This window comes from Rhipicephalus sanguineus, chromosome 4 (assembly GCF_013339695.2).
Source record: "Rhipicephalus sanguineus isolate Rsan-2018 chromosome 4, BIME_Rsan_1.4, whole genome shotgun sequence".
NCBI classification, from domain to species: domain Eukaryota; kingdom Metazoa; phylum Arthropoda; class Arachnida; order Ixodida; family Ixodidae; genus Rhipicephalus; species Rhipicephalus sanguineus.
In genome coordinates this window covers 125,424,453-125,450,593 of record NC_051179.1, presented here as the reverse complement: position 1 = coordinate 125,450,593, position 26,141 = coordinate 125,424,453, and the positions used below count along the sequence as shown (strand labels likewise).

General features: G+C 48.9%; 1 protein-coding gene across 1 annotated transcript; it reads right to left on the bottom strand.

Moving 5' to 3' along the window:
* Positions 1–574: 574 nt before the first annotated feature.
* Positions 575–25,241, bottom strand: LOC119391583 (neuroligin-1). The gene is made up of 6 exons (XM_037659255.2): positions 25,047–25,241; positions 17,125–17,500; positions 13,313–13,605; positions 4,362–4,634; positions 2,836–3,113; positions 575–719 (listed from the first exon to the last, which is right to left on the bottom strand). Exons 1-6 carry the CDS (start codon positions 25,239–25,241, stop codon positions 581–583), a joined length of 1,554 nt encoding a protein of 517 aa, XP_037515183.2. The 3' UTR covers positions 575–580.
* Between the last annotated feature and the right edge of the window lie 900 nt (positions 25,242–26,141).

The following is a 26,141-nucleotide window of genomic DNA, read 5'->3' as shown; positions in this document are numbered from 1 at the left end:
CGGGATTCGATCCCGCGACCTTCGGCTCAGCAGTCTGCAGAATTCAGGCACATGACAAGCTGTTACTACGCATACGTAATGCAGGACCTGCGCATGCCCACAAAGCTCGCTCAAGTGGGCCCACCGTCTGATAGGACGTTCCTTTTTAAGCACATGAGAGCACTTCTGACGAACGATTTCCTTCGGGTTATCTCATGAGTGGGGGGCGTGTAGCGAATCGTTACATTTTTTCCTCGATTGCTTGCTGCAACTCTGAACATAAAACACGAGCATGATCTTCTGAGCATAAAACACGAGCAAAACCATTCGCCTACTCACGCTTGCCTGTTCGCCTGAACTGCGATAACATGGGGTGACGCCCATAAGAACAGCCAAGGAGACGATGGGCCCAGCTGAACACGCTGTGTGAGCATTTGCTTACCCTGTTTGCAACTTCGCTCCGTCGTACGGCGCTGACGCACAGAAAAGTCGGCGCTCGCGCAGGCTAGTTGAAGATTTGGGCGGCTGCACTTGAAAATGCAGGTGGAAAGAAAGAATACTTCAACAACAATTAGTTTGACATATTTTTAAAATAAGTTATTCAAATATACACATTATATTTTCTGCATTCGGCAAAGTAGCTGGTGAAATTCTCGCTGCCATCTCCGTTGAACACTCGGGTCTTCAGCGCCTGCGTCAACGGAGGCCACGGACTCTTGTCGGCCAACGGAGGCACCGTGCTAGACGCACGTCATGAAAGATAAAAATGATATTTACGATAAGTGACGGCGAAATATAATCATCGCATCGCTGAAGTGGCACGGAAGTGACCTGTCAACGTGTCTTATTTTTGATCACTTGGACGCTCATCTTTACAAAAATGATACAGTTTTTGTATGTAATAAAGAGCGGACAACGGAAAATGTCGTTAGAGAAGGAAACAACTGTGAAGATTAATGGGCTATGCATTCTTTTTCTTCCTCTGTATTCGTGAGTCTGAAAGCTCCTCCATTGCACCGGCTACAGTTACTGCATATGGCTCTCAAAAGCAGCCACAGTTGCGCGAAGGTGTGTCATCCCTTGACCGAATGTTGTGCGGTGAAGCGGCTCCTTCGCGCTGCAAGTACACGAAAAGTAGTTCAGGGGGCCACTTTGATGTAAATGACATGCCCGATATCGTGGGGCACATGAATGCATGATTTGGCCTGAAATGCATGTCACGAATAAAACTACAGACGTCACACGAAATGAATGACATGACGTACACATGTAAGGCATGGATTTTTCAGGACCAATTTAACATGTAGGACTCGCGTTTGTTCTTCTCAAGTACGAGCCATTGTAGTTCTGACGTAGCGGACAAGAAAGTTGCAATATCTTGTGCCAATAAGAGAGCAGCGGCGACACCTGCTGAGGTGGCTTTGTGATAAACTTAATTTTGGATATGGCGGGAGCCGATGGGCGTTACGGTGTGGTGGGGCGCACTTTGTACGAATGAAGCGTGTATGCACTGAAAAATTTTCTTTTTGTAAATTAAGCCCGAACATGCTTTTTTAAATTTCGCTTCACAGATCCAACGCCGACGACGGTCCAACTCAATAAAAGCGTAAAATGAAAGTCATTCGCGCCGAAGGCACACAAAACAAAGTGCGACTAAGAAATGCTGAGTTTTCAGCTGAGGAAAGTAATTACTCTAATGCTAACCTCCAACAATTATTATTAATATTATCGAAGCCTCCATATACCCCTGAACTTGTCATATTTGGACGAATTGGAATGGGGACAGATATATAGCACCGCCACGCCTCATTCATTTCTTGCGCGTTTCCTTAAGTCACAAGGCCTCAAACAAATTGAACATAACGAAAAGTTAGGCTACGGGAGGTTAGGCTGAGTGAGTAATTCGTGTTCACTCCGTCATCTTTAGTGCCTATAACGCCCCGAATCGTGACACGGCTCTGTAAGCCGCCTTCTTGGAAGGGGTCAAGAATAATAATTGGACGATTAGTTAACATACATGCCACCTTAGCAAGAGTGTAACGAAGACGAGGTAACATGTGCAGGGACGCAGGTGGTTGGTTTACGGTGTGCGACAATTAATAATTGTTTGGGGTTTTAACGTCTTAAAACAACGACATGATTATGAGGGACGACGTTGTGGAGGTCCTCGGGAATTTCGACCACCTGAGCTTCTTTAACGTGCACCTAAATCGAAGTACAAGCATTTTTGCCTCCATCGAAAATGCGGCCGCCGGGATTTTATCACGCGACCTCCAGGTCAACCGTCGGGCACCATATCCACTAGACCGCCGTGGCGGGTGGTGTGCGACAGTTATCGAACCATTTTACTTGCGAAATCGAACTTGTCATTTGATTGCCGTAATAAACATGACGAAAAGTATACACGGACTAAAGTAAAGAATCTGTGAACATCAGATCGAAAGAGCTCAGTAACTGAATATCTGCTTGGAAATGTAGACACACGGAAATACCAGAGAAAGTGAACGTGGGAACTGCCGTAAGCATAACCCAATTGTATAGAGCAACGTACGCTTCACACATAGGCTGTGGCTTCGGCATCAGGCGCCGGCGATGTGTTTTTTCGTGCAACTTTCATACGTCACTACCTTTCCTTTTCTCCCTTTTGTACATTTCAATATTAATAATAAAAGATCCCCGATGCTTTTCGTGGATTCGTCGACTGATAGCATGACTAGTAATAATCGGGCCTCTCGATTGCGATATTTTCCCAGGGAGGACCAAAAAAGACAAGGGCGTTGGATAATAGAAATGAAACAACGAAAGTCGTAGAATAACTTATATTTTAGTGAAACCTCGCCTTCAGGCTCTACCCACCCATACGCTGCGAACTGCGCTAGCTCGCTGATGCCCAGCGGTGGCTGCAGCAGTCCGCTAACCGCGGTCGAGTCCATCTGGTAGTGGTAGCCTTCGGCAACCGCCTTGGCGACCTTGAGGGAGGCGCACGTGGAGATCATCGACAACGTGTCTGCGATGCCGTCCGCGGACTCTGCTTTGAACAGGCCCCTGATGAAGGGCTTCACGCCCAGGGGCACGTTGAACACGTTCAACGTGTACTCCAGCAAGGCCTTTGTTGTCGACGCGCTCCCGTCCCGCTGCGCAAGTGACAGATAAGAGAGCCAGGCGATGTATGCATCCCGTTTGTAAGCTCCGTGTAGGTGTAGCAATGACTTTCAATGATTTATGCCGAGTCTTCTCAACAATTTCGTTGGTACGCCGGTTGGAGGTCGGCAGAAATAGACTAACGCTTGTTCGCTGTCCTCGAGCTAACGAAACCACCCTCCATGAATGTGGTATTTGAAATGTTCCCGCTGTCATGTTGCCAAGCAGAAAACAAGATTTCACGGCGATTCACTGTTTGCTACGATTTCACAAAGTAACGTGTTGAAAAAGAACGCGGCGACGTGGGCGAGTTGGTTAATGTACATTTTAAAGAGTCTGCAGCGCAACGACGTGATGTAACCCTCGTGTGCGTCCCTCTTTGCTTTCCTGACTTCACTGCGTCGCTTTTCTTGCATCACTTACGTGCTTGCGCTGCAAACTCTTTAAAATACCCCAAAGCAACGTGGCAGCAGTTAAGTCAACCGTCGCTACAAATCCCAAAGGCTTTCTGCGGTGCCGCCAGCTTCGATGCTGGAGAGAGAGAGAGAGAGAGAAGCAAGGAAAGACAGGGAGGTTGGGCTCCTAAGCATTCGCCGCATGTGCACACTTAGTGGGAGATTGCATGAAGTCCATAACGAAGAGCTCAATGAGACGAAGTTGCCGTTACCAAGGGAGACAGTTAACGCGGGAAAGTGTTTCTGGTACACTTTTCAATTTGTGGAATTGTGTTCAGGCTCTTCGGGGTTGAGTGTAGAACGCATGTGCGGCACGACTGCTCGATTTGCCGTGGACGCCGATAAAAGATAGCTCGATCAGGTATGACTTGGTGCTAAACTGCTGGAACAATTTTGAAGCTTCTAATCAACAAAGGGAACACAAGGCATAAAGTCAACGACCCCTGTCAATTATCCTTTTCACAGCCCTCTGCCACCTCGCGGGATTCCGCAGAACTCATTTGCAAGGCATAGAGGCGAACAGCTAGGCGCTCTCCGCTCCAGCCCATGTGCACTTTACTGTGTATTGTGCACTAGTTTTACAATGAAAATTGACCAACTTGCCCAGTTTTAGACTCTGCTGGAGCGAATCTGCACCCATTCCTCGTTAGCAGCAGAATCTCTTCAAGAGCTCTCAGTTCTGCCAGTTTTGTTTCTTTATGTGCGCATGAAGGTGTATTTTGTGCGCTGCAGCATCAATTGCAGTCGCGTTGTTTCCACGTGCCTCTTGTTTCGTGCTGTATGTACCTTTGCGAGCGGCAAGATGCGATCCATGAAGAGGGTCTTGTCATCGGCCGCGTCCACCCCAGCGACGACGGTATGCGGGTTGGACGCTGGCGCGGTCTGCAGCGTCCGAATGTCCACGTGGGGCGCAAACTGCAAAGGCCACTCGGAGGACGCTCGCGCGGCCTGCAACAGCTCGTCGACGGGTGCGGCACGGAAGCATGGCAACCACGCCGACACCGACAAGTCCGAGTCGTTGCAACGCAGCGCCACAGCCAAGCTCCGGTAAGGCATCACCTGTGCGTCCGTCGGTACGACACACGAAGTTTAGTGCGAGTTTAGTGCGATTCCCGTCAACGTCGCAATGCGTACCGACACAAACATGTTCAATGCGTCATGGCGGGCGCACTCGCAACGCTCTGCCAAAGCGGTTCAGAGCAAGAGCGGAGCCCAAGTCGGCCACCGTTACAAAAGAAGAAAAAACAAAAAAAGTACGCCATCTCCCACTAAAGGGAACCATGCGGGGGTGCGAAGCAGCGAATGGGTTGACTTAACCGATATACGCCCAGCGTCCTACATATAGGACGCTTCTTTGATGCACTCTAACATTGCTATTTCTTTAGCAGATGACTAGCGCTTCCTACAGCATGTCAAGCAGGCCACATTCTCAACGTGTGCAAGCCTAGACATTGCTAGCTTTTCATGCTGCCACGTGCCGACCGCTTTCACCGGGCAAACGCGTGCTTTGTATGAAATACGTCATGGATAGGAAGAAGTGCAATGTCGGTGTGCACGTGAAATGCTTCAAGGCTTACCACACCCGCAGACGCCACCCCTAATAGGCCTCCCAAGCTCGGCCAGGGGGCGCTGCGGCGCACGCGTTTCGCCGCCTTTCTAGCGAAAACCGGTCGCTCCCCTCTCCGCGCCTGCCTTTTGACTGCGCTGTCTCCGCACGTTCAGGCACCCTGCACGCGCTGTTCTCTGCTCGCCGTGCACGTGCAGCTTCACGTGTCGCTTGCTCTGAAGGTTTAGAAAGATCCCAGAGATGGAAAAAAACGTTTTAACGGTGGGAATCTTACCAGAGGAGGACGGTTGATCGACCACCTTTTCGGGACCGAGCAGGTCGTCAAGGGCGATGCTGTTTGTGCGAGCGCTACGTGCGTGCAGATGCTGAACGGGCACATTTCTTTGACATGAGTAGGGAGGTGACTGCGCGAGTTCTGTAATTATGTTACCGGTAAAACGCACATTCGTTGCGGCAGTCGTGTATACTCGGAGCTGTCAGCAACCAACCAGCACGCTTTCGAGTGCGTTTTCTATTGATAACTTTTCAATTGCTTAGATGCCAAGTTTGTCGTGCGGCTTTAAATTTATTATGAGCTCAGTGTGAAGAGCACAAATTTACATCTGCCCTGTTGAGTCACTGGCTGCATCGCAATGCGCAGTGTTCAGTTTCGTGGGAGTTTCACTTTTGCCGAGGTTTGCATCGAATGATAACAACATCGGATCGCAAGTTTAATGTCGCCTTGGATTTTTTTAGAGCTCCCTTTGACATCATAATGATATACGCAAACAAAAAATAAATAAATATTTCATGCCCACTTCGACGATGCATGTTTCTTGCAGAGGCGTGTTTCATTTCGAATAATATCGACGCCTCATCACGCACCGTGTTCGCTTATTCGAATGTCGCTTTGGTTGTTTCGAGAGCTCGCTTGGTCAGCATCATATTATACAGGGGCGTAGCCAGGGGGGGGGGGTCAAACCCTCCCCGAAAATTTTCAATTTTGCTTGCGTATATGTACACGCACACATACAAACGCACGAACAAACATACATAAAGTATGGTTGGACCCCCCCCCCAAAAAAAAAAAAAAAAAAATTTCTGGCTACGCCCCTGATACTATACAATACCCACTGGGATCGCGCATGTGTATGATTATGCCGAGATTTGTGCCCAATAATAAGCGCATCTGAATTCGCGAAGCCATCGAAAATTTAATTGCCACCTTGGTTCTTTTTTCAGCTCGTTTCCAAAGCGGCATGCAAGCTTTTTATTACGTGCCGAACGCATGACATTAATACGAGGCACGCCGTGGTGGATTAATTCGGATTAATTTCGGCCACCTGGGTTTCTTTAACGTGTACGTAAATCTAAGTACGCCGGTGTTAGTGCATTTCGCTCCCATCGAAATGCAGCTGCTGTATGCGTGAATCGAACCCATGACCACGATTTTAGCAGCGCAACACTTCAGCCTTCTAAGCAATCACGGCGTGTCGCATGCAAGGCCAATATAAACGCTCAGTGCAAACATACAGCTTAATTCTGTTTACAGGGAGCCGCGACGGGAAATGTACCGCAATCAGCTGAATTAAACACTTAGTACTCACGGTACGTTATTTAAACTGTGGTGTAATAAGCCCAAATGCTCCGCTGCTGTAACATTACAAATGGTTGACTCGGAAAGCCAGCGCGCAATCTCGAAACGTACAGCGGCTGTCTATTTGTTGTAACTTCGGTTCACAAACGCACTTCCCTTTCAAATGAGCACGATCATCGCGTTTCTCCCCGTTAATAGTTCGTAACACTGTGTACGACAAAAACTGCTTCAAGGTGACAAGACCGCGAAAGCATCGCGGCGAACTGCCATAATCCACTCTTGACGCCTCTGCTCCTCGGACTGCTTGCATTGGAAACGGTAGAACATGACAGGAAGTTTTCGGCTCTTCGACATTTTTAAACTTTTGTGACAGTTCACAATGCAGCAGGACTGCGTGCCTGCTTTCGAGTACGACGAAGGAACGGCACCCATAGCGTGAAAAATGCGAGATAAAAGCCCCGGGGAGCACGTTCTCCGCGCGCGCGGTGGGAAAACCAAGCAAGAGCGACCCGTCCCAGCTACCGGAGTTTTCCCCTCTCTCCGCGGGGGCGGCGGACGGCGCTGCGCAAACTTGAGCGTTGGAGGCCTATGCCCAGTGACCTATGTGTATAGGACGGCTTGAAAAACAGTGTTGCGTTTACCTGGCAGTAAATAAAGAACTTGTGCTTTCTTTTGAGGGTAGAATTGTGTACTTTTTCTGAGAAAAAGAAATTGTTTTGTCGCTTTTTCTGAGTTTGGGCATATACGGGTTAAAATTCCGTTCATCACGGGCACATTGCTTGATGTTAACGCGTCCTTGCAAGTGGAACACACCTTGAATTCACTGTAGTTGCTGTTACTCGTCCCAATTGCTGGAGCCTGGCACGCGGGTTCATCTCCACGCCACGCCACGCGGGAGCACGTGGGCTCATCGTGCGTCTGTAGAATATCGTTCCCCGACGCCATCACGTGACTGCTGAGAGATTGTAAGGGGGAGAGGCCACAGCGTCTTAACCAGCCCCTTACACGGGCCCGAACGCGCTGGCGCATGCCAGCGCGTTCTGACTAGGATACAACGCGTTGGTTCATCGCGCGTCTGCAGAATCTCGTTCCCCGACGCCATCACATGATTGCTGGGAGAGTGTAAGGGGGAGAGGCCACAGCGTCTTATCCAGCCCCTTACACAGGCCCGAACGCGCTAGCGCGTGGCAGAACGCATGGTCCCCGAGCGGACGGTCCCCAATGGACGGACGGACACAGCACCGAGCAAAAGCTGCTTCGCATATAAAACAAAATACAGGCACCACCCGCAGTCATTTAGCGCTGTCCCACTCAAAGACAGCTTGCTCAATCGATATATCCAATTAAGTTCATCAAGCGCTTCTGCGGCTTCTACAGATATACCTTTTGGTTGCCTGGTTTTGGGATCGAAAACTTCAGTGTCCCGGTAAACTTTGTTAGAGATTCTGGAACCAGTACTCAGCCAAAACAACCATTTTTCGAAAAAACGAGCAACTTCCATTTTCCAATGCGGCATTGGAAAATGACAGTTGCTACACCAGGCGCTGTGCGCCTAGTATACACCACTTTCATAACTATAATAAGTGCAGCGCGCCTAGTATAGACATTTTTCACAGGAGAGAAAAAAACGCCGCCATGCTGGGCTGCGCGCTGGATTACAAAGGCTGACGTCACAGCCTCGGCAGTGCATCTTTGGGAGGTCACACGTATTTAGCGCAGCCCAGAGAGGATTATGGCGGCGCCCAGGTAGCCGTCTGTGAAAAGGTCTATAGTTACGTTGGCTGAGAGAACTTACGCTTCGACCAGAAACCAGCTGACACGAGAAAGGACTATTGGCAATGCCCATAGACTGTCGCGCCGCCAAGCGGAATTCAGGAGCGTCCTCTCGAGGAGGGTTAGTAGACGACAAAATGGCAGCACTACGTAGTCGCTCCCTTGTTCGGCTGTGCTAACCTCAGTGTTAACGCGTTGGCAAGGAAGGAACACTATGACTTGGCATGTTCCCTGCATCAGTGAACAAACCAGGCCCTCCATGACACGAGAAATCTGACTCGTTCTTGCGAGGCGCGATGTTTTCGTGAAAATACGTGGCTACTCGCGCTTTCAATGCTAGCCCACAGCGTACGCATACTATAAGCTTCGCGAGGCTTTCTGTAGCCACGTAGGTTAGTTAAATGTTATCGTCTGACATATTCAGTTGAAGCTCACCCTGTTTCACTTGTATATAGCATTGGTCAGTGTTTCTTGTGCATGAATCCCATAACACTGTACGCGGGAGGTCGCGCCGGCTCGCGATGTGCTCTTGTAAAACTGAGCGATCTCAAGTTGTCGATACATTAAAATATGCCTCTATGCTTTGTCAGCAAAGCGCTGTTACTAATCGTGCGAGCGACGTTTCAATCATTCGAGGACGCGTCCGCTCCACGCCTCTGGTGGAGCGAACGCTTTCCACGCCGTCCTTCGCCAGTGTGTTGGTTTCATAGCCAGCGCTGCGCCGTTTGTTTTTGTACGTTTGTTGATAGGTGGCAGCACACTGAAAGCGATTTGCTCGTTGACCGATCTGAGAGCGAGATGTTCTCACCGCCCAGAGGTATCTGTAATTGTAAACGTGGTGACGCGGAGTGGTCGAAGTTGTTCGGCGGAAGAAACTCTTCAGATTGCTTTCAGCAGCAGTGATGTTGAAAGAAACCATCTTGACGACGAGGATTTTTCACTGGACGTAGAAGACTGTGAAGGCACCGAGAGTGACAGCGACGGTGAACGATCAGCTGCTAACTCACGAGGAGCGAGTTGCACTTCACGTCCTCGTGCGTTAATGTTCTTTCATGCTCGTAAGTCACTTTGATTGTATTTAATGTATAATATCCTTGAGCGAGATCAAAATAAAAGCATAGTTCCTCTTGTGCATTGCATGTATCAATTATTGTGGATATTAAGGAGCGCCGCATGCCGTCAACACGCTCGAGCTCGACCAGAGAAGCGAAATGGTTAGAGCGTTGGAACGTGCAGTCACAGCCACAATCCACGCCTCTCGGCTAACTTCTTCGACGTTGCGAAAAGGATACGTGTGCATTCTTTTCGATATTCGTGTTTCGACCGTGCTGATCGAGCCTGCAACATGCGAGTGAAGTGAATTGCACACGGCTACAGTCTCAGCATGGCTGTGACACAAGCGCTACTGAATGGGAAGTTAAATGCTTGTGCTCCGTTGAAGATGTAACTCCGCGTTCCCGACTGCACGAGTAATGACGACGGCGTATTATGTTTGCAAACCATCACCACGTTAAACGTGCGGTCCCGTGCAGCAGCGATGGCGCTACTCGCTGGCGGCCTACTACTGCGGCAAATCCGTAAGCTAGGCTCGGTACAACGTATCCATAAACGTTGGCTCGGTACGTACTACCTCGGAGTGCCGTTCTGCTCATACGTCAATTTTAGTTCATGCAGTTTTATGTGGCACGCACAGGATTTCGCAAAGCATCGTTATGCACGGTAACGGAGCTGAAATATAACCTTTCACACCACAGCAAATAATTAGGTGGCGAGTACTTAGCACTTTCCATGGTTTGGGAAAGTAGCTTAGTCTCATATCCAATTCAGCACAGCTCATGACTTCATCCGGTGAAAGTGGCACGGCCGTACGTCCGCACGTACTATCTGTTCCTATGCTAACAAACGGGTTGACCCTCCTCCTGGCGCCATCTTGAAAAGCACGACGCGCCACCTATAGTTCGTGGGCATTGCGAATAGAGTCATTATAGACGATAAGTGGTGTGCTGACAAACTCGTAGTGAAATATGTATCAAGAAAGATTACGGAGGTCGACTGAAGTGACGACGAGAATGGTATATGTATTACATGTTCTAGAAGACGCTTCGGGCTGCTAAAGAAAAGACACTTCTGTTCCAGAGTTCAGGTCAATGAGCCCGTAATTCTGACGCAATAATATTGTTCACCGCCTTTTAAAGCCGTGAGGATTTTGTACCTTTTAGCAGTTAAAACGGTGACCTAATATAAACATACGAATACGGGCATCAGGTGGACATTAGCAGGCAAGCGACAGCTGCACCTTGTTCACTGACAGGTCGGCATACGCGCCGTTACCAAACAAATTCAGCTATTAGGAAGCCGTACTAGCGGCATTGTTACTTTCATTTGTCGTTTTTCTTCTTCATTGCTTTTTGAACTAGGAGCGACAACCCTCCTTTTATATCGAGTGCACAATAATGGTCCGCACTTTTAAAACAGCTTTGAAATAGTTCCTATCGTTATGTCAGCGCTCTTCCTTTATAGTTCTGTCCACATGGTGCGTCTGACAGAGCAGTATGGCCCAAGGAAATATCTGTTTTGTGATTGTGGAGCATGTTCTTTCGCCTTATTTCGGGCATTATGTATAGCGATCATTGCTTAGTTCCATATGTTGATTGCATATTTAAATATGCATTTATGATGTTTTGTGTAAGCATACTGCACACTGTTTCCGGTGGCTTATGTTTTGCCCGTATTCGAGGTGTACTTTCCCATTCTTGTTTTTCTCTGGCCGCATAATTTGTGCAAAAAGATGAACATTTTGCGTAAACAATCTGCATTATAATTTTCGATGTCGTCCTGGTTATTTTGTGGACTTCATTTCATTTGTTATCGGGCGCTTCTTCAGTTTAAAACTGATGCAGTTCCAAAATTTACGTGATATTCGCCGCACCTTTTACACAAAAAAATGAAAAGATTGAAGACAGTTATTCCCGGAAAGATTTTGCGGGCATGCCAAGATAATATTTTATGAAAAAACACATTTCTTACTCGTTGTACGCAGCATTCAAGGAGTGATTTGCAGCACCTAATGCAAATTAATTGTCACTGGTAATACATGTGATTCATATACTTAGTCGTTCGAAGAATTCAATGAGGAGGTCGCGCTGCAACGTGCCCCCCCCCCCCCCCCCCGAAAATAATTCCTGGCTACGGGCCTGATCTGCGGAGCCACGTGATTGTTGCTACGACAGAGCTACAGCCGTTGCATGAAACATTGTCCTGTATACATGGCCATGCGGTGATGTGGGCGAGCTCCACAATTATATGCATTCGAGTTCTTTAGTTGTGCGTAGTGCAAGTGTTTCTCAGTGCTCCCTGATGAAAAAATTACACCATTTCCCGCTAAAGGGGACCATGAGGCGATGCGAAGCCGGAGCACTTGCACGTTCGCGTTCCGTTGGCGTTCTTTGGGCATGCTACCGACCTCGAGTCGGCAGGCGTGCGAGAGGGGGGCAGCGTAGGAGAGGAGAGAGAGCGGGAGGGGACGCGCATGCGCTGGTGCTCATCGCGGCGTTGCGCAGGAGAGAATTTCGGCATGTCTAGCCCGCGTTTCAGAGGAAGAGCGGAAAGGGGGAGGGGAGAGGGAAAGTGGAGAGGGAAGGAGAGAGGGAAAGTGGAGAGGGGAAGTGGAAAGGGGAAGTGAAGACGGAAAGTGTAGAGTGAAAGCGGAGAGGGGGAGGGGAGAGGGAAAGTGGGGAGGGGAGAGAGGGAGTGTGGAGAGGGGAGGGGAGAGGGTATCCGCAGTGAGGGCGGTCACGCCGCACACCACCACCACCACCACCACCGGATTAAACTCCGCCATAAGACACTTCGCACCTAAAAGTGACTCGTGAAAAACTGTTCCGGAGGCGCGCCTATACCGACCCTCGCATGCCATTGACGATTTCATGCCAAAATCTTCAGTAGCGTGATGCGTGACTAGACGACACAGTGCTTTAGCAGTACAGGTGCTAAATTTCACGCCTTCTGTGTTCTAGAAGAAGACAAGCTCTGTGCCAGCGAGAGCGTGAGCGCGTTCGACCAGGAACCAAGGAGTCATCTTCGACGTTCTGGGCTCATGCGGACGATAATGAACGCCTGCCAGAGTTCCTAAGTCCGTTTCGGCTGTCCTTTTACATTGGTTTGCCGTGCGATAAGCAAGGAAATACCGTACGATCGTGATGGGCACTTGTTTTTAAAACTCTTTTCAGGCGCGCGAGTTGCCCATTACGTGCGGTAACGAGATGCGATGATCGATGTTAGAGGTCTTGCAGATTAAAAAAAAATACAGTATATCCACGGGTGAATGATGAAGAGCTTGGGCGAAGCTCCTGACGCAATGATGGTTACACCGTGAAATGTTCAGTGGTTTCGCCCAGCAGTAATCAAAGTGATACGCCGCTTTGATTATTTTTCATTTTTCATTTTCTTCTTTTTTTATGTTGTTTATTTTTTATTCTTTTATTCTTTATTTTTGCATTTTTTTATTTTTATTTATTATATTTTTATTTTATTTTTTATTTTATTTTTTATTTCATTTTTTCTATCTCTATGGGACAGCGCAATCTAGTATATCGTCACCCAACTGCAGTTTGCATGCATCTGTATGGGACAGCGCCATCTATTGAATGATACGGGAGACGCGACGGCGGGGACACGCCGCATGGAGCGACGACCGACCAGGTGATGCTATAAGGAGCTCCGCTCCTAAAGAAAGCTACGTGCCGACCACGACTGTAAAGTACTTCCGTACTAACCGTACGGTAAAGTGGCACTGCTAAGAGGCGCTATTGTTAAACCCACCGGATTAAATGGCAGCAGCGATCCGAAGACCCCGCCGTGGTAGAACGCCCGGCGGGCCGTATCCTTGCTCATGTTTTGCGCGATCAAGGAAAGCAGGTAGGCGCCCGATCCGTAACCGACGAGCGCCAGCTGCTTAGGGTCGCCACCGAAGAAGGTTGCGTGGTCACGTGCCCACTGCACTGCGCTCCAGACGTCGCTGACGGCCACGTCAACGTCCACACCAGCCACGTTGGACGGGTGGAGGAATCCCAGCACGCCTTGCCGGTGGTTGGGCACCATCACGACCACGTCTCCTGCGCAGATATCCCCGGCTCACGGTGTTGGTGACGCGCTGCCAAGCGAAAAACGCGGCACACTGGCGGCTCTGAAGTCCGCTTTAATTCATTTCAATTAATGACCTAATAATTACCATACTATAGCTAAAAAACAATGAATAATGTCTCCTATGCTTCCCTTGGCTAAGTTGTCTGTTGGATTGATATGGTTGCGTCCAGCAAAGAAACCAACCCCTACAACGATTGCCAGTCTGTTCGTACGTTCGCGATAAAGCGAATGCACGCGAACCAGCGAAAACCCGGATTCAGTCTATGCTATCTGGAGGTAAGCGCAGGCCAAGCAGCAATCGCAAACCGCAGGTTGGTTTCATTCGTTATTTGTATTTCGCATTTAGAACGCATTGAGTAGGCAGTGGTTAAAGCTGCTCAAGCCCTCCTTCCATGTTCCCCTGAACTTTATTCAGGCGCTGCCTGAGGCCGACGTACGCAATTCTTGTGTAAATATTAAGAGCCCGTCCACTACTGTGAATTCGGAAGCCTGCGAAGCTGCGACTTTGGTGGGTCTGGTAGAGTGAATATTGCTATAGTGAATTTCTATACTACGATTATTGACTATACTGAGTGAATAAGGAAACATATACTCAATAATACCGCTGTTTCTTTTGCGCGTGAGGCATACAACTCATCAACGGCGCACGCATGGGTTCATTTAACAAGCTCGTCTTGCCTTGGGCAGGGGGGGGGGGTACAGCCACGTTTTCTGCGCGTATATATATAAGTTTCCGTGGCCGGGCATCAAACCAGCGCCACGGGGCTTAGCCGCTCAAACCACCAAGCTGCCACGGCGAGTTTCTCTGTGGCGTCTAGCTTTTGTTTATGGGCTTTCTTTAGTGACACGAGCAACGGGTGGACACGCTCTCCTATCTTGCGGTCATGCTGTATACATGACATGCTTGTCATGATTTTCATGTTAAGTCGTATTATTTATGTTCGTCACACAGTCACGTCGCGCAATACCAATTCCGGGGTAGATCAAGCTAGCGCAACGGCCGCCAGCGCACCATGAGCTCGGCACGTAACTCATGCTGTACATGACATGCTTGTCATGATTTTCATGTTAAGTCTTGCTATTTATGTTCGTCACACAGTCGCGTTGCGCAATACCAATTTTGGTGTATATCAAGCTAGCGAAACGGCCGCCAGCGCACTATGAGCGCGGCACGTAAGTGATGCTGTACATGACATGCGTGTCATGATTTTCATGTGAAGTCGTGGTATTTATGCTCGTCACAGAGTCACGTCACGCAATGCCAATTTCGGGGTAGATCAAGCTAGCGAAACTGCCGCCAACGCACCATGAGCGCGGCAGGTAAGTCATGCTGTACATGACATGCGCGTCATGATTTTCATGTGAACTCGTGTTATTTATGTTCGTTACACAGTAACGTCCCGCAATACCAAGTTCGTGGTAGAACCAGCCAGTAAAACGGCCGCCAGCGCACCATGAGCGTGGCACATAAGTCATGCTGTACATGACAGGCGAGTCATGGTTTTCATGTTAACTCGTGCTATTTATGTTCGTCATACAGTCATGTCGCAACATACCAATTTTGGCATATATCGAGCTAGAGAAACGGCCGCGAGCGTGGCATGTATATGATGCTGTACATGAAATGCGTGTCATGATTTGCACGTTAGGACCTGTCAGTTATGTTCGCCATGCACTCTTGTCACGCCGTATCAATTTTGGTATATATCAAGTTAAGGAAACGGCCGTAAGAGCACCAAGACTGTGGCATGTATATCATGTCGTTCATGGCATGCATGTCATGATTTTCATGTTATGACTCGTCATTCATGTTCGTCATACAGTCATGTTATGCCACACCAATTTTGGTGTACATTCGATTAACGACACGAGAACGAGAGCACAAAGTCGTAGGCGGCTAGATAGATAGATAGATAGATAGATAGATAGATAGATAGATAGATAGATAGATAGATAGATAGATAGATAGATAGATAGATAGATAGATAGATAGATAGATAGACAGATAGATAGATAGATATGCTCAAAGTCGCAGAAGTTCGCTGAGAAATGCTTCGCATTTAATAAAAAAGGTATATAAAAGAGACGGAACGGGTTAAGCTAAGGGTTGCAAATAAAGGAGCAGACACTACGGTATGTCTTAAGGTAATATTGGAGTGACGATTACTAGAAATTAGTGTAAGAAGCAATCGCATCTCAGAAATCCACCGGATGGGGTTCGTTGCTTCACCTGACGGATCAGATCGGACAGATTCTTTGCGAGTTAGTTTTCGTTGTCCTTGTCTTGGGGCGCTTGCCGGTTTGAATAAGTCACTTTACAAACCAGCTCGGACCCAGACTCTGGACCAGATCTCAACCACGCGCTTCATTGTACGCGTCTTCGGTAGCGCACGAAAGACAATGTCTACCAAAGTTTACCCAGTTTACCCAAGTTTACGCAGCAACCGGACCGAGCGCTAGTGCCAGACTCCCAAGTCTTGCATTAGGGTCATTTTAGTATTTCGAATCTGGCAAACGTACGCGCAAACCTTGTCTAGAACTCACAGTTTTGGTGCTTCGGATGTTGCACTTTACCGTGGCTGTTTAACGTAATTTGAGTTTACTAGAACAGGGGAGTGCTCGGAACGGGCTTCGAAAAGCTAAGCCCAAACAGGGTCCATCCGCTTGCGGTGCTGCGATCGGTAGTCTGCAATGCGTCGTTGTTTAAGAGTTGCGCGCGGCTCCGCCGAAGTGGTGCAGACATAGAATGCTCGATTCCCACTCAAAAGGCCCGGGTTCGAATCGCAGCTGCAAATGGTGGGTTTTTATTCTTAGTGTCACCTTTTATAGCTGTATTGGTTTTCCTTTGTTGATTAAAAGTAGCTTCTGTGGCTACGTGTTGCTTCAAAATGTAACAAGTAAAATAGGCGAAATTCGACAGTGAGCACGGTTATTTGCAGCGCTACCGCCCGGGATTGAAGAATAATGTAAAGTATGGCCTCCGAGATTTTCGCGAATACGAGGCTAGAAACGAGATTTCACATTTTACGTTACTTTTTGAAGCAACACGCAGCAACTGAAGATAGTTTGAAGAAACTAAGGAAAACCAATACAGCTATAAAAGGTGACACTAAGAATAAAAACCCACTATCTACAGCAGCAATTCGAACCCGGGCCTTTAGAGTGGGAAGCGGGCGTTCTACTCCTGCACCACTTTAGCGGAGCCGCGCGCAACTCTTAAATGAATACACAGCCACGGCCGCTGGATGAAAAAGCATCCAGCGGCCGTGACACAGCAGACTACCGATCGCAGCGCCACAGGCGGATTGACCCTGTCAGGCGTTGACCCTGTTTGGGCTTCACTTTCTGTACATTGGTGCTGCGGCCGTTCCGAGCACTCCCATAGGCTGTTCTAGTACACTCTAACGTAATGTCCGTTTGTGAATCGCGCGCATTCAACTGAAGTATTTCATTGACCTCAGTTTGGTCACAATGCAGTGCGAACGCACCCTTGGCGGCCAGCATCGGCCAGTCGGAATCGTCGTTGGAGCCCGTCTCGAACCAACTGCCGGAGACGGCCACCACGAAGGGCCTGCCCATGCCGTCGCCGTGGAGTTCGAGTGCGGCTGCGGGCGTCCAGACGTTCACGTGGAGACAGTCCTCGGTGCCGACGACAGTGCCGTTTCTCAGCTGGGCACAAGGCGGTCGCTGCTGGAGGTATTCCTGCACGACGCACGCGTCTCTAGAGGCGGGCAGCGGCAACGGTGCCATGAATCGGCGCTCGCCCGCCGTGCTCTGAGCGAACGGGACGCCCAGGAATCCCGCGAGCTTCACGCCGTGCACGGTCACCAAGGTGCCAATCAGGCGGCCAGACTTGGTCTCCACCTGCGCCCGAGGCGGCGGCGTCATCCAAGGGGACAATAGACCGCGGCGCTGATACAAAGAGATCAAGATTACATGGATAATATGGCCGCAGCAGGCACAAAACCGGGACGATTGCAGAAAGTAGGAGACGCCTTTGCCCTGCAATGGGCGTATTCAGGCTGCCGCTGATCTGATGGTGACACAGAATGAGATGTATATTGTAAACGGAGTCTAAACTAGCCACATGACACAAGGTCGTCTCGTTCCCACGGAGGAAGGAGCTTTGAAAGCGAGCGTGTCTCTATGAATTAATGAAGTATGAAACGAAACAAGACGATTCCCACAGTAATGAATGCAAACATCTGAGAACTTAAAAGTTGGCTCTTGTCATCATCTCTTCATTACTTGTCACCTTGAAAGGTTCGCGCTTAATAAAACAGAGGAGTCGTACTTTCGCCCGAGACGGGAAGCACCGATAGCGACAGCAAGATGCGTAGGTTTCCCATTTTCCTGAGAGGGAGGTGTACTGTCTCGAAGACACGTAAGACGGAAGAAGGCAGATTTATTGGTTGATTTATTCATATGACGTCGCCCGACCCGACGGGTGCAGCGGGGTTGAGCTGCACCAACGGTACAATGAAAGAGGCGAGCGAAATAAATCCGCTATTTTGCTTATAATTTGGAAACTTCTTTAAGTAGCGATAACTACAGCAGTATACTAGATATCGAGGATAAAATACAGCCCGTAATTGAGTCTGCTATGTTATGACGCTAGGGAAAGACATTTCGCCCCCGTAGAACTCGGGGAAGGGGCCGAGTATTGTGTACAATAATGTATCCCCATTTGAAGTATTTAGGCTTTACTTTATGCATGAAACAACGTGATAATACCGCGCGCGATCTTGCAGAATAAATATGAGTACAGCGCTGTCACGTATCTCGGGAGCGCTTGCAAAGCGGAATAGAATCGGGAGAGAAAGACAGGCAGGTGACCGTGGCGTCACGCCAAACAAACTTTATATAACACAACACTGCAAACAAGAAGTTAACACCAAAAAATTTACATCAAAAAGTAACGTTAGAAAACGTGATGCTCTAGCGCGCAATCTCTAACAAATCGCAAAGCCTACAAGCTATGCTTAACTTCTACACACTCCAAAGTCTGGCCACTATGGCGCCTCAGTCTCGCTACGCGAATCGAACGTTCTTACGGTTCGTGTTGCCCGTCGCCTCGATTCGATGCGAAGCTCGACGCCCTGCCCAGTCGTCGCCGCTGCTGTCGACGTCTTGGGGTCGTCGTCGTCGATCCGCTGCGTCGCTAGTCTTCCTCTTTGCCGATGCCTCGTTCCCCGTCGAGAACAACGGTCTTTCCCGGTTAGGCCTACTCTCGGCCTCTCCTCAGTGCCACTTGCTCGAACTGTCGACGTGGCTCTCCGGGGATTGTCGGTGGGTTGCCGTCTCGTCGAGCTGGGGTAGTGCCGCAGGTGCCATGAGAACTGCGTGATGAGGCTGCCGCAAGCCCGGGACGCCTCGCTCGGTAGACACCAAGGTCGACGGCCACCCTCCCGGGGCATGCAAAACGCTGCCTCCAGAACTCAGCCCTGCTGTTCCCGCCGCGGACGCGACGCTGGCCTGCACCACCTTGCTCCTCGACGACTCCACCGAACAATGCCTGCTCCTCCCTCCGGGGTTCCGCACCTCAGTTCGGGTCGCGTGGCACGCGCCTTTCGCCGGCCAATGGCTTGCGTCGACGTGGCGGGGGGTGCACACCATCGGGTATTTTTCCATTCCCCGCACACCATCGACGCCTTGTGCTGTCCGGCGCGCGCCCCGTGCCCATTTACTCATGACATTGGGCCCCCTTTTGAAGAGTTTTTTTCTTAAAAAACTGCTTTGGTCCTCCTCTTCAGGGTTATGGCCCTCTGCTCTTCTGATAGTGTCTTGTAGCTTGTGCTCCTCTTTCCTTGCTTGACCTATGCACACCTTCACTTCCCCACTTTGTCACGCACTTTCACTCACACTTTACTTCACCGCACATAGTTCATACAACACAACTATCATTAGACCTACACACCACATGTTCATTGTCCAGAACACTATAATCTACCAGGTGCGATACTACCCAATGTCACAATCGGTCGCTTCATTGGTGACTCTTCACAAAGTGTTTGACATCTTTCTGCATACCTGGCCAAAATGCCTCCTTCGTCACTTCCCTACGCAGGTTCTGTGTATCTCTGAACCCATTCGCGTACCAATGCTCTAAAATGACCTGTCTATAACGTGCGGGCACCATCAGTTGTCTAATTAGTGTCCCTCTTTTCCAAAACTTACGGAAAATTAACTCCTTGAGTGATTCGTAGGACACTCCGTCTATACATCCCTCTCTTGTTGGTTCACGGCCAATTCTATCTATCGCGTGCCTCAGAGTTCTGTCCCTCCTCTGTTCATTTGAGAACTCCTCAGAGGTTACACCTACCCACTCCAACATTGGCACTTTATCCTTGCCTCGTGCCCCGCTATTCCCACTTCCCCTACTAGCTTCAATGCTCTCGGGGCTTCCAGTTACCTGTTTCCTTTGTTTAGCATATTTCTCTCGCTGTACTGGATCATCCACCCTTCTTACCCCTGGCCTATTTCCCAATATCACATCATAGATGGGATCTTCCATACACTTTGCTGTGAGTACGCCTACGAAATAAGGAGTATCTAACCTTATTTTCGCCTCGGGTAACTCCTTCTTAGATCCATCTACAAAGACCACTGTGCCTATTCTCCCCGTGAAATCCTTTTTATTCACCAGACTTCTCCTCACTAACACAGTATCCGCTCCTGAGTCCCTCAGCACCGTTACCCGTTTGCCGTTTACTTTACCTTCCACAACTGGCATATTAACACCTTCCGACCTATCTAGCACTGCACTCACTACCTCTTCCTTCTCTTCTGACTTCACTGCACACGCACTATGCTCTACCGGTCTATTCCTACACTCGTTCGCTTTGTGCCCTCTTTTCTGACACAATTGGCAGGTAACGTGGGATTCTTGTTGACTAGTGCTAGTGCGGCAGTTCATAGCTATATGCCCTAGTCGATTACACAAGAAACACCGCTGCTGTGCCCTTTGTTTACCCATTGGGACCTCACTGTTGCTCTCTTCTTCGTTGTGATCGCCTCTGTCGCCTTTTTCTAAGTTCCTTAGACCCTGAGCCTCCACGAACTGGTCCGCTTGCTTTGCCATCTCCTCTACTGTGCTTAGCTTCCTCTCTTTCAAAAATACTGCTAAGCTTTTGCTGCACCTGTTGAGGAATTGCTCAGCAACCATTCTATCGCGGACCCCTTCATATGTCTTTTCTGTCTCGGACAGCTCTATCCAGCGATCAAAATAGTTAGCTAGCCGACACGCAAACTGCTTGCCAGTTTCTGAATCCTCGGGCCTACATGTTCGGAACTTTTCGCGAAAACCCTCGGCTGTTAGCCGGAACCTCTCCAATAAAGTCTTTTTCACAATGTCGTAGTCCAGAGACTCGTGTGCTGGCATGCGACCAAACACACTCAACGCCTCTCCCACGAGACACAAACTCAGGGCGTTTGCCCACTCGCCCTTCTCACAGCCTTGCCCAATAGCGATCCTTTCGAATCGATGCAAATATGCATCAAGATCGTCCCTTCGCTCATCGAAGGGCGCCATCAGTTTACGCGGGCAAATTTGTCTCGGCCTGGGCGAGTTGGCCGACGCTGACGTGGGAGTACTCGCGTTACTAGGGTCGCTGCGCGGACAAGCGTTCACCTCGGCTAGCTTCAGCTTAAGCTCGAGGATCTCCTTCTCGCGCTCGTGCTGTTCGCGCGCCCGTTCCCTTTCGCGCTCGTGCTCTTCACGCGCACGCTCCTTCTCGCGCTCGTACTCCGCTTCGCGTGCCCGTTCTTGCAGCGCGAGCTCCTTGTCATGCTCCTTCTGAGCGACCTCAAAAAACCTCTTCGTCTCCTCCTTATCCATCCCTACGTCCTTGGCCACGGCCGCCAACTTCTCCCAATCCATCCTTGCAACCCCCGACGATACGTAACTGGGCCAAACGCTGGAAAAATCCTGTCACAGGCTCGCCACTTATTATGTCACGTATCTCGGGAGCGCTTGCAAAGCGGAATAGAATCGGGAGAGAAAGACAGGCAGGTGACCGTGGCGTCACGCCAAACAAACTTTATATAACACAACACTGCAAACAAGAAGTTAACACCAAAAAATTTACATCAAAAAGTAACGTTAGAAAACGTGATGCTCTAGCGCGCAATCTCTAACAAATCGCAAAGCCTACAAGCTATGCTTAACTTCTACACACTCCAAAGTCTGGCCACTATGGCGCCTCAGTCTCGCTACGCGAATCGAACGTTCTTACGGTTCGTGTTGCCCGTCGCCTCGATTCGATGCGAAGCTCGACGCCCTGCCCAGTCGTCGCCGCTGCTGTCGACGTCTTGGGGTCGTCGTCGTCGATCCGCTGCGTCGCTAGTCTTCCTCTTTGCCGATGCCTCGTTCCCCGTCGAGAACAACGGTCTTTCCCGGTTAGGCCTACTCTCGGCCTCTCCTCAGTGCCACTTGCTCGAACTGTCGACGTGGCTCTCCGGGGATTGTCGGTGGGTTGCCGTCTCGTCGAGCTGGGGTAGTGCCGCAGGTGCCATGAGAACTGCGTGATGAGGCTGCCGCAAGCCCGGGACGCCTCGCTCGGTAGACACCAAGGTCGACGGCCACCCTCCCGGGGCATGCAAAACGCTGCCTCCAGAACTCAGCCCTGCTGTTCCCGCCGCGGACGCGACGCTGGCCTGCACCACCTTGCTCCTCGACGACTCCACCGAACAATGCCTGCTCCTCCCTCCGGGGTTCCGCACCTCAGTTCGGGTCGCGTGGCACGCGCCTTTCGCCGGCCAATGGCTTGCGTCGACGTGGCGGGGGGTGCACACCATCGGGTATTTTTCCATTCCCCGCACACCATCGACGCCTTGTGCTGTCCGGCGCGCGCCCCGTGCCCATTTACTCATGACAAGCGCAGACGTGAAGCTATCTGAAATACTATACTGAAGTTAATCAATTTTAAATAGTTTTCGGGCAATTTGGTATCTCGAAAATAGTGTGACCGTTTGGTATTTTTGCTCTTGAATGCATTTGAGAGTATGCTGTACATAATATTTGAAGTATTTGGAAGGAAAATGCGGTCACTCGGCACAATGAGGGCATACCTACACGGATGCTACAGGCAGTTTTGTTACACATAAGGCGGCTGTAATGCTGGTAACACTCTAGGTCGCCCGGTATTGCGTACACAAAGTTAGACTATGGTCAAAATTGAACATTTAAAATAAGCAAAAGAGAGAAAGCCACCGAGTTCGTGACGAATAAAATAACACTGCACAACCACCCTCGCGACATCGAAAGGACAGCAATATTCACCAAAAGAGCAGGCCGATTTTTTCATTCCTTCACGGAGTCGGCGCCTGTCGAACACAACAGAGTTTAAGCTGCCCACGTACTATTACAGCAGAGCTGTTATGGTCGAAGTTTGCCGTTTGTCGTAGGTAGAAAATTATCGCCATGAACTGGTACGCGCTCTCTTCATCCTCTTCTACATCGGCATCCTCTTCTTCCTCTCCTGCTTCGCTTCCCGAACACGTGTGCCGATTAGTCCGGTGTGAGATGCAATAACTCTGATGGGCGAAATAGACGAGCACAGGGAGAAGGAGAGAGAAATAAAGAAATAATAAAAAAGAAATTCTAGGCGAGGCGAGATTCGAACCTTGGTACCCACGATCCGATGGCGAGCATCTTAACCACTCGGCTATTCAGGCACGCTAGCAGAGCGTAGCATAGCCTTCCATATTAAATTATAGCAAGGGGGTGGGAAAGGGAATGGTTGTGGAGGAGAATAGATGTGAGAATGAGGAGGAGGGAAAGGAGGAGGGGAGAGTGTAAGGCCTAGCATAGAAAGAAGGAGAAATACAGAGCAAACGGAAGAAAGAAAAAGAAAGAGAGATGCTCACAGAAGGAAATGATCAAAGGAAGAGAGAAAGAGAAATAAAGAGAGAGAAAGAAAGGAAAGAAAGACAAAGAAATAAAGGAAAAAGCGAGAAAGAGATATTGATGTACTGATTTACTGATTTTCATTTAAACACACATGTACACATTGTGGTAAATGGAGGTGGATGAGGGAGAACAGCGGCACTAATGCGGCTTTTCTATGAGAGAGATAGATTGAAAAAAATAGACAAACATACAAAAAAAAAAGAAAGAAGAGCAAGCATAGCACTGTACAGTATATCTAGTACAGCAAGGGGTGGGGAATGGAGAGGTCAGAGGGTAAAGGTGAGAGAGGTCAGAGGGTTTATATAGTACAGCAAGGGGTGGGGAATGGAGAGGTCAGAGGGTAAAGGTGAGAGAGGTCAGAGGGTTTGGCCAAGCCACACCAGTACCAGCTAGGTGCCCACCAGCTCTGCTGTGACACAGCTTTGCGTAACTTGGTGGTAGCTGCTCTAATTTCTCTTGTGTACCTTTGCGAAAATAAGGCCAGGGAAATGGCAGCTGTTTTAAAATACTCCAACCTTTACGAACCTTCCTTAAATTGCAATGTAGCTATCGCTTCGAGTGCATCCGTGGAGCACCTTTTCATACCTGCAAGTCATCTTTTCAAGTAAAACATCGGCAAGATCTGGAGTAAGCTGTTTGAGAGGCAACTCATCTTACAGCCACTGGTGCTCTTCGGCAGTATATGGACTCGTCGCACTTCGTTTCAGATTGTGCAAGAAAATGTATCTCGGGTGTATCCTCAAGGTAACGATGTACTTTTTCCGAGTATTTAGGGCTCTAATAAAGCACATTTTCTTCGTAAAATACTCAGTAACTTGCCTTAATTACATATTTGACGTACCTACAAGTGTAATATAGTGGTGGCACATTCGGCAGTGATGCAGAATACGGTCCCTTGTATCAAAGCAGGTGGGAATGGTGTGTGCTTGCATATCCCAACATAAATGTGTAGAAATGTAAGTGTAGAAGTGCTGCGTAGCGGGGCACGTCAGCGTGATAAGCAACGTACGTGCATATACTATGCTGCCTGGTGACGTCACAGGTAAAACTTCGAGGACGCTTGAGCGTCGCCTTCAAGGGTAGAACGTGATAGAGTAATCGGACTCTGTTGCCATCACCTTAACAATCGCTAGCCTGGCTTCGCTTCTGTGTGGACGCCTAAACATTGCCGCAAGGAAAGGAATGCCTGTGTGCCGGTGAATTGGCCCTTTGAAGCTGTCCTGCCTACTGCAGGTACAGCTGCGTAGTGCCCACTGCGCCATAATTCTTCCTTTTGCGAGTTGGCGAGGTACCCACTACGCGTCCGTAAGGCAGCACATGCAACTGCGCAGCTGCACACGTTGTTGATGCTGTTGTTGATAATGGTAAGCAATTGTGTCTGTGTGCATTGTAATTGGAGGGTCTTTAAACCAACCACTCGTTGCGCAATTCACATGTTTTGGCGCTTGATGTAATTCTACTACTGTCCTGCCGCGTAATATTAAAGAGCCTTGGGCGCACCATGATGTTGCTCTCTTCGAGCGGCTTGTCCAGCGGTGGGCAACTGTGTTCGCGGGCAGGTATCATCGTTCCCAGGATGATGCCCACCAGCGCCAGAGCGAGGCCCGCCATAATCACGACGCAGGCCACAGCGGACACCAGGAAGACGCTGCGCATGGGAGGCACGAGAAACGTCTTTAGCTGGGACCTTATCATCCCAACCACGTATCAACCAAGCAACGGTCGTCGCTCACACTACGTTTGTGTTCTGGCATCCAGACCAGTTTTTCGCCAAGTAATTGAACCCTCTAATTAGAAATGTTGGATGAAAATACGTCACTCAATCGTCCCTCGCACCACTCTATAGAGAACTATCAAATCATATCAATTGAAAGCAAGTTTATTTTCACTCTGAGATGCAGAAAGAAGGATTGTGACAAAAAACAGTCTTTAAAACAAGTTGTCTAGTTCACAGCTTCGTATATAAACAAGACAAAAAGAGGAAAGGAACTAGTCGGAGCGGTAGTAAAAATGATAAAGTGCCACTTCACGACGTACTACGACAGGGAATACACAGTAGGAATAGAATGGTAAATCTCCTACTTTGAAAGAAAGAAGTGTTAACTTTAAGGGCTCGTTTTTTCTTTGTTATATACAATATTAATGAGCACTAACGGACAATAATGCCAAGGAAAGTACTTTCCTTGGCATTACTTTCCTTGGCATTATTGTCTGTTAGCGCTCAATAAATCTCATACTTTGTTACATAATATTCGAAGCACCAATACAATCTCTGTAATATGAATATAAGTATGAAATTATTTTTTCCGGCAGCCATTATTATATCGATTGTTATGTAGATGCTATTATTTAGATAAAATCGTCCATAGGTAAATTAGAAGTGGACTTACTGCTTGATGAGAGACCATGTTATTTTCTATTTCTTTGTCTGCAGAATACTCACTGGGTTTGTGATGTCTGCTTTCTATGCACTTGTATTTTGTGCTTATGCGTCGCGCAGTTAACACATATTACGAGTTTTGTTGTTTCAAATAAATGTCAGTTACAAGTTAGAGCTTTCTTTTGTCGTGTTTTCCAAGATTCAGTCATTGTCTC